This window comes from Acanthochromis polyacanthus, chromosome 3 (genome assembly GCF_021347895.1).
Source record: "Acanthochromis polyacanthus isolate Apoly-LR-REF ecotype Palm Island chromosome 3, KAUST_Apoly_ChrSc, whole genome shotgun sequence".
Lineage (NCBI taxonomy): Eukaryota > Metazoa > Chordata > Actinopteri > Pomacentridae > Acanthochromis > Acanthochromis polyacanthus.
In genome coordinates this window covers 4,355,576-4,364,214 of record NC_067115.1, presented here as the reverse complement: position 1 = coordinate 4,364,214, position 8,639 = coordinate 4,355,576, and the positions used below count along the sequence as shown (strand labels likewise).

At 39.0% G+C, this 8,639-nt stretch overlaps 2 protein-coding genes across 3 annotated transcripts; one reads left to right on the top strand and one right to left on the bottom strand.

Moving 5' to 3' along the window:
* Positions 1 to 369: 369 nt before the first annotated feature.
* Positions 370 to 6,854, top strand: LOC127533343 (carcinoembryonic antigen-related cell adhesion molecule 5-like). 2 transcript variants are annotated; one of them, XM_051946100.1, is made up of 8 exons: positions 370 to 582; positions 1,584 to 1,910; positions 2,007 to 2,237; positions 3,347 to 3,607; positions 3,932 to 4,019; positions 4,134 to 4,191; positions 4,411 to 4,514; positions 6,336 to 6,854. In XM_051946100.1, the coding sequence occupies exons 1-7, from the start codon at positions 408 to 410 to the stop codon at positions 4,501 to 4,503; spliced, it is 1,233 nt and encodes a 410-aa protein (XP_051802060.1). In that variant the 5' UTR covers positions 370 to 407; the 3' UTR covers positions 4,504 to 4,514; positions 6,336 to 6,854. The 2 variants fall into 2 exon arrangements, with proteins under 2 accessions (XP_051802060.1, XP_051802059.1); XM_051946099.1 differs by lacking the exon at positions 370 to 582 and adding an exon at positions 1,207 to 1,419.
* Positions 6,855 to 7,685: 831 nt separating this feature from the next.
* Positions 7,686 to 8,018, bottom strand: LOC127533280 (snaclec 5-like). The gene has a single exon (XM_051945903.1). The coding sequence runs from the start codon at positions 8,016 to 8,018 to the stop codon at positions 7,686 to 7,688; it is 333 nt and encodes a 110-aa protein (XP_051801863.1).
* Between the last annotated feature and the right edge of the window lie 621 nt (positions 8,019 to 8,639).

The following is an 8,639-nucleotide window of genomic DNA, read 5'->3' as shown; positions in this document are numbered from 1 at the left end:
CCCTTTGGAAAAAGATGGCCTGAAAACTAGTGTTCAAAAAGGATTCTGGTTTTCTAAAGACAGTAATAACATCTTTGTGGATCTGAAAACAGACCCAGAGTATTCAGGTCGTGTACAGTACAACTGTGGAAACAACAACTGCACTCTGAGAATCACAGACCTGAGAAAGAGCGACTCAGCTCAGTACAAGTTCAGATTCACAACAAGCCAACCAGGTGGAAGTTTCACTGGATCACCTGGAGTCACTTTGTCTGTGACAGGTAACATTTATTCATTTAGTTATGAGGATTACTTTGAGTTTCTTTGTGCTTCCAAATGTTTTGCCTGTTATGTTTAAAACATTTGTGTTCCTTGTTACAGATCCAGATCTCTGGGTGAGCAGATCACTGATCAGTTCAAACTCAGTCATGCTGAAGTGTCAGAGCAGTTGTCCTCTAGCAGACCCTCAGTCCTACATCTGGTACTCCAATGAACACATCATTGTTGGACAAACATATCAGTTTTATTTAGGTCGCTTTCCCTCCACAAACAGAATTTCCTGTGCTGTAAAAGGACATGAGGACTCTCCTTCTCCTTCAGTGTGTGAGTTTACTTCTCAGACGTCTTGTGTCTTGTATTTTCTGATCACAAAACCATCATGACTGTGTGTTTGCAGCGAGCTTTCTAAATAGTTTACAAAAAATATTCACCTCTGTCCTCTGATGTCCTGAATCTGACTCTGGTTTCTGCTTTGCTGTGTGTCACAGTGGTAGAGAATGCCTGGAATGTGACTTATTCTTCTACTCACATCTGTGCCTTCAAAGGATCAACAGTGGAAATACACTGCAGCTACCATTACCCTTTGGAAAAAGATGGCCTGAAAACTAGTGTTCAAAAAGGATTCTGGTTTTCTAAAGACAGTAATAACATCTTTGTGGATCTGAAAACAGACCCAGAGTATTCAGGTCGTGTACAGTACAACTGTGGAAACAACAACTGCACTCTGAGAATCACAGACCTGAGAAAGAGCGACTCAGCTCAGTACAAGTTCAGATTCACAACAAGCCAACCAGGTGGAAGTTTCACTGGATCACCTGGAGTCACTTTGTCTGTGACAGGTAACATTTATTCATTTAGTTATGAGGATTACTTTGAGTTTCTTTGTGCTTCCAAATGTTTTGCCTGTTATGTTTAAAACATTTGTGTTCCTTGTTACAGATCCAGATCTCTGGGTGAGCAGATCACTGATCAGTTCAAACTCAGTCATGCTGAAGTGTCAGAGCAGTTGTCCTCTAGCAGACCCTCAGTCCTACATCTGGTACTCCAATGAACACATCATTGTTGGACAAACATATCAGTTTTATTTAGGTCGCTTTCCCTCCACAAACAGAATTTCCTGTGCTGTAAAAGGACATGAGGACTCTCCTTCTCCTTCAGTGTGTGAGTTTACTTCTCAGACGTCTTGTGTCTTGTATTTTCTGATCACACAACCACCATGACTGTGTGTTTGCAGTGAACTTTCTAAATAGTTTACAAAAAATATTCACCTCTGTCCTCTGATGTCCTGAATCTGACTCTGGTTTCTGCTTTGCTGTGTGTCACAGTGGTAAAGGATAGCTGGGATGTGACTTATTCTTCTACTCAGATCTGTGCCTTCAAAGGATCAACAGTGAAAATGTACTGCAGCTACACATACCCTCTTGGAAGAAGTGTAAATGAAACATTCTGGTTCAGTAACAGGAAGGATGATGAATATGTGAGACTGAAAGATGATCCACAGTATGCAGGTCGTGTTGAATACGATCAGAAGAGATGCAGTCTGACAATCAGAAATCTGACAGAAAGTGACTCAGCTGAGTACAAGTTCAGATTCATAACAGACCCACAAGAACAATATATGGGTTCACCTGGAGTCACTCTGTCTGTCAAAGGTAACATTTTCACTGGAAGTCAACATATTATAAACATTTCTATGAGTGTGTGTTGACATCTGTTTCTAAACTAACATTTCTGTTGGTTTTTCACAGATCCACAGCTCCAGGTCCATGTGAGCAGATCAGTCAACCAGTTTTCTACCTGGACAGAGCTGACATGTCAAAGCAGTTGTCAGCGGTCTGATAATTCTTCCTTTAACTGGTACAATAACAGCCTCAAAGTTCAAGAAGGAAAAAGATACCTATACCTGCAGACATTTGGTCCTTCAGACAGCTATTACTGTGCAGTACAAGGACAGGAGCGTTTCCGTTCTCATGCAGTGTGTGAGTTTACTGTTCTTTGTTTCATTCAGTTACCAAAGTTACAAAATGCATCATTATGAAACAGACATTTCCAGAGTACAGAAGATCCAACACATAAGATGTCACAGAATAAAATAAACAGTTTCAAGAAATAGTTAAAAAAAAAAGCTATCAGCTGTCTTTAGAAGAAATTATAAATAAACTTTTAACACTTGAAATCAAAAAAGTTTAAAGCCATCATAAAATGTTGCCTCTTTAAGAACACAATGAAAAACATTGAAAATGCAGAAACCAACTGGTGATATTTTCTGAACCATTTCTGGCTGCAAGAGACAATTTTATGAAACAAAACATATAGAATACTTTTAATATGAAATATTTGGTCACAAAATTGATGAAATTTTTTTTGTTGCACTGTCATGACTCTGAAGTTTTAATAATGACAATATTTTCTTTAATATGTTCATATTTTTCATTTTTTAATTTTGATCTCCAGAACTTGGTTCTACTTCGGTTAGGCTCTCTGCCATGTTTTTGTTTTTGTGGTACAAGTTGTCAAACCTGCTCAGTTCTGACAGTTTTAAGAACAGAAAATCAACTCTTTCATTTTTGTTTTTCAGAATTTTATTAAGTTATTAAGTTCATATTCATGAGTAAATTATTTAATTTTTATTACTATTAGTTTGTACTCAACAATGGGACTGTTCATGATGACTTTATTATATTCTTTTAATTTAATTAAAAAAATAAACTCACCAATAATCAGAGATGATTTGATTTTTTTTGTCAAATATTACAGATTCTAAATCACTGACATAATGAGAAATAACAGTGAAAACTTTAGGTTTTTATTTTTAATAATTCCTCACATTTTGCCATCCAAACATTTCAATGTGTAAAAAACGTAGTTTTAAAAAAGTATCTCAAAAGATATTTAATAAATCAAGCTAAAGTTTCACATTTATTGTTATAAATATCCAATTTTTATGCCTTAAAGTTTGGAGATAATCAGAGGCGGTTGGGCAGAAATTGTTCTCCAAACTTAATGATTTGAGATGAAATGAGTGATTAAGAAATAAAACAGGTTGTGTTCAGTCTCATCTCAGACTTCATGTGTTTTTCTCCTCCAGATGCTCCAAAGCTTCCCTCTGTGTCGGTGAGTCCCTCTGCTGAGATAGTGGAGGGAAGTTCAGTGAATCTGACCTGCAGCAGTGATGCTAACCCAGCAGCTAATTACAGCTGGTACAAGGAGAACCAAGACTCACCAAAAGCTTCAGGACAGATCTTCACCATCACTGACTTCAGAGCTGAACACAGTGGAAAGTATTCCTGTGAAGCTCAGAACATCTTTGGACGTCAGACAGTCTCTGTACATGTGACTGTTTGGGCAGGTAAGTTTCTGTTCACTGAAACACTGCAGCAGAGTGCAGAACACAGCATCAGTTATAATGCAGGGAGAAACTCCACACAGGATGTCAACAACAGCCTGGCTCAATGACTTGTTTAGAAATGCAGAATTTGTATCATCAGCAAAACTGTCAACTTTTCCATGGTGTAAAGCAAATATGAGGTTTTCTGGACATACTATACTTGGAAACAGTATCATATCAGTGGCTGACGACACTAACTGACTAACATTATCTTCTGGAAAAATTATTGATCAATCCAATCGTACCGCTAAGACCAGTCTGCTCTCTGTGTGTTTCATTTTGTAGATAAGTCAACAAATATAATGAATATCATCAAGCTGACCCTGGTGGTCCTGATGCTGATTCCGCTGTTTGTCTTGAGTCTGTGGACGAGGTAAATTCATAAAGTTCTCGTCACTGGTCTTTCATTATTCTTCAGCACTTTATTTTTAAAGTCAATGATTCCATTTTAATCTGTAGTTTTTTATTTGTTCTTTGTTTTTGTCAGGAAGAAGACAACTGTGAATGTAAAACCTGAACAGAATGAAGCTGTAGAAATGATGGAGGTGAGAGGTGCTGTTGATAACACTGGTATGATCAGAATAAATGGGTTTGTTCAGGCACATTTGGAATATGAGGACAGAAGGTCAGTTTAAGTGAATTAGAAGTTCAGGAATGAGTAATTCTATAATAAGCACAAACTCAGGAAGTCATTTTATCTCAAATATAAGAACAGTTTTCATGACTGAAGCCCTTTTCATCGGCTCATTTCATCTCTCCATAAGTTGGACTCTCATGACTATGAGAATGATCCAGCTTTGAAGGACGTCACTGCAGCACAGACAGACGACACAGAGGAGCAGGAAGACCTGGAGTGAAGTCCAGTCAGGTTAGAGCTCCTGCACTTCACTTCACATTTCATTCATGACAAGTACTTCACCCAAATCTCACGTGATTTTCTTCATGTGCAGTTGAAGCAGAGCTGAGAATGACCTGATGGAAAGACAAAGTAGTAACACTGAAGCAGCACAGGAGAGGCTGTGGGGGCATGAATATGTTTACCTTCAGCTTCAGAAACTAGATTTATACGTTGTGTGCAGTTCAAGTCATAGAATAGATGAAAACAAGTTCACTTGCTTGTTTTATTGATGTAACAATCAACAATCAAACTGTTACATGTATGGTGTTAGCGAGACGTTTTGTAAGTCTTTATTGTCATAGAACCACTGAGACACGTATTTCAGTAAATTAGTGGTTTCAAATCCCCTTGATGCTAAATCAGGAAGATTTTTAGGCCCGAGCCCCTGGTAGGGCGAAGGGCCTATTGCTTTTGCAACATAGACAACGACTAGTTGAGCGCGCAGCTCGAAAACTCACTAAATTTTGCACACATTTCAGTTCCGGCGAAAAATTTTTTTTAATATGCATTTCAAAATTGGGACTTAAAAATTGTCTCTACAGCGCCACCTGCAAAAATCAAAATGCATTGCGTCAATGGGAGGGGGTCTGACATCAACTTTTTCGTACAGCCACCAAATTCGGCACACACATGCGTCTTGTCGGGACAAACAAAAAATATTGTTATGACCCCACCCTCAGACAAACAGAAAGGTAGCTATTTGGGATTGAAATTTCAAAAATGCTGAGTCAGCATTTTCGAGGACGTCGTACAAAATGTTCGTTTTGATCGCACACTTCTCCGAATGAGCTGAAATTTGGTGGACACCATCTACACAAGTAGACAATTAAAGGTTATTCAAATCATAAAATTTAATTTCACGTTTTCCGCGTGGCGATGCCGCAAATTTGATGTAAAATTTTGTCATTTTTTGTGCGTGATAAATGGCTGCCATTCGTACATAACGACTCCAATCAGAACCAAATTTTAAACACTTGTTGACCCTTCCTTCCTGGACACATTGACAGTGAAATTTTGACAATTGGCATTACAGCGCCCCCTACAGAATCAAAATAATATCTGTATGGGGAGTAAAATTATTAGTTTGTCAGAAATGAATGAAATTTGGGTGACTATTCCTTCATGTGGTCCCGATCAAAAAAGCAAATGGTAACCATGTTGTAATTTTAACGGTGTTGCCGTGGCAATGGCTGAAGTTCCTCATGTTATTCTAATGGGCCCAAGTGAAAAATCTCCCATTATATTAAATTTACCTGTTACCATGGAAACGTTCCAAATTTGACACATAAATTCTGACACACATGCAGGTAAAAAACGTCAATGTTATCCATGCAGCATTTTGGATGGTGTTGCTGTGGCGATGGCCAACATGTCACATATTGTCATAATGCAGCAATGAATGAGCATGGCTCCTGTTTGCTGCTGTTCGCACATTTGGAAATATTTTGAAGAAATTTTGACGTACACTCGCCAGAAAAAAACGGGCCGGGTCAGGTCGGTGGCCGGCGAGGGCCTTTTGACGCCGCTTGCGGCTTTAATTTTGTTTTCTTATTCTATTTTCACCTCGGGCTGCACATTGGATCGGTGGTTAACACTGTTGTCTTGCAGCTGGAAGATCCCTGGTTGGCATCCTGGCTTTCCTGGGATCTTTCTGCATGGAGTTTACGTGTTCTCCGTGTGCACGCATGGGTTTTCTCCAGGTTCTCCAGCTTCCTCCCACAGTCCAAAAACATTCTGAGGTTAATTGGGGATTCTAAATTGTCCTTATGCGTGTTTGTCTCTATGTGATAGACCGGCAACCTGTCCAGGGTGTCCTCTGCCTTCATCCTACGTCAGCTGGGATAGACTTCAGCCCCTCCGTGACCCTACTGAGGATTAAGTGGCGTATAGATCACGGATGGATGGATATTCTCACCACATGTGCTGTAAATGAGCTGACATGTACAGTTCAATAATTAATCTGTGCTGTTAAGTGTGGGAAGACAGTGTTCAGTGTCCTGTTGTTGGCTCATGATGAGAATAAGAACGCCATGCAGAAAATGATTCCCTGTGGCATTTTATTTGTTGGATTGTTTTGGGTTTGCTTCTTTCTGTGGATACAAAAGGGCTTTGATTTAGTTGTGACGTATAGAAAATGTTTATTAATGACATAACTGTTAATATTTGACAAGGAAAGCTCCTGAAAACAGATAATTCCTCCATGTACAAAGCTTCATGTATCACACGTTAAATGCAGCTTCCTCCAACAACTCTGTAGATGCAGCATTATTTCAATTTATTCTAAATGCTGAAGAAGGAAACACTGCAGAAAGTTTTCAGTTCTAGCAGTAAATTTTCAGAAAATGTTTCTGTTGATTTTTCACTTTGTACTTTCCAGAAATAAAGAACAATTTAGGTTTTCCTTTCATCCTGAGTTTTAGTATTTTGTCAATACAGGTGTGAAAGCTGCCACAGTAATGTAGTTTATTATTTGAGATGTTGCTGAAGTAAGGACAAACCTTCACATTTAGGAATTTAACTGTTGCCTTATTTAATCTCATTATGGTTCATTTAAATCTGTTGAAGCAGACTGGGCTCAGCACTACGACAACGTCACCAGAGGATACTTTGAAAATCACTGATCCATTCAAATGTCCTGACAACATATTCTAATTTGCATCACAAGACAAGGTCATGAAACACAAAACCCTTCACCTGACAAGAACAAACCACCAAATAAAAACAAGAAAAAGTTCATCAGCTGTGACATTTTTGTTTGAGCTGAAAATGTTTCTTTGAAATAAATCAAGTGTAGAAAGTGAAAAAAAACACAGAACACATCATTATTTAGATATTTTTCCTGCTTGCTCTTGCAAACAAGTTAACATATTAATTCTCACTCTAACTTTATTCTACAACATCATCACCAGAGGATACTTTAAAAATCACTCATCTATTCAAATGTTCTCACAATGTATTCTAATTTCACTCACAAAACAAGAAACACACAAACCCTTCACCTGATAAATACAAACCACCAAACTGGAAATTACTGATGAATATAGTCTGATCACAGAAAAACAAACAACAACTGACAGTTTAGATGAATTTCTATAAGTATCAGTATATGTTTACGTTAATCTGTTCTCTCTCCAGAATGTGTCAGACACAGATGAAGTTGAGTTTGTCTTGACAGTCCCAGTTCTCCCACAGTCCCTCTTTGGTTAAAGCTCCACAGCGTTTCATGACTGGACACTGCTGGTACTGAGCTCCTTCTTCATATTCCACAGGGTCACCGTTCATCCACATCCAGCGGTCACCCAGGAAACGCAGACCCATCCACACCCGCTCACTGATGTTCTTGTGCTTGATCTGAGTGTGGGCCAGAAGCCGATCGGTGTCAGAGAGCAGACTGGGGAGATCAGTTTGTTTCTCTCTGCAGTGGCTCAGAGCGTCTTCCCAGGACATCTTCTCCTCCACCACAGTCACATCCATGCAGTAGAAGTAGTGAGATTTGCTGCCTCTTCTATCATACCATTGTCCATTCCAAGAAATCGCTGCATAGTTCTCAATGCCCCCATAATTATTTGGTTGTCCATTATGCCAGTTCTGGTATGTAACGTGTCCCCCTCCTGACCACTTCCAAGCAGTTTTGTTGTTGGGATCTCGATAAAGGCCGATCCATCCATAGCGAAGATTTCCATTTGCAGCTTTTAGAAGCTTGTCTATCTCACTCTGACTATTAAAATAAGACAGATCAGTGTGATGTTGTCGACAGTAAGCCTGAGCTTTAGACCAGGTTGTTTTGTTCTCGATAAAAACATGTTTTCCAATATTTCCCTCAACAGCAACGCAAAGACAAACAAAGAAGATGATTCTCTCCATGATCACTGCTCTGTAGCTGAAGCTGACAACGTTTTCTGTGACTGTCTCTTCACTAAGTGTCATTTAAATCAGTTCAGGACATGACTTTGCATGGCTCTGTCTTGTCTGCACAAACAAAACATGTTCATGGTCCACTGACAGGTGGAGAAACCAGGCTTTGAAGTGAACGCCACATTTAGTGAAAGTGTTCAGGGAAAAAATATTTTCCTTCATCTCCCTCATCAGCAATGT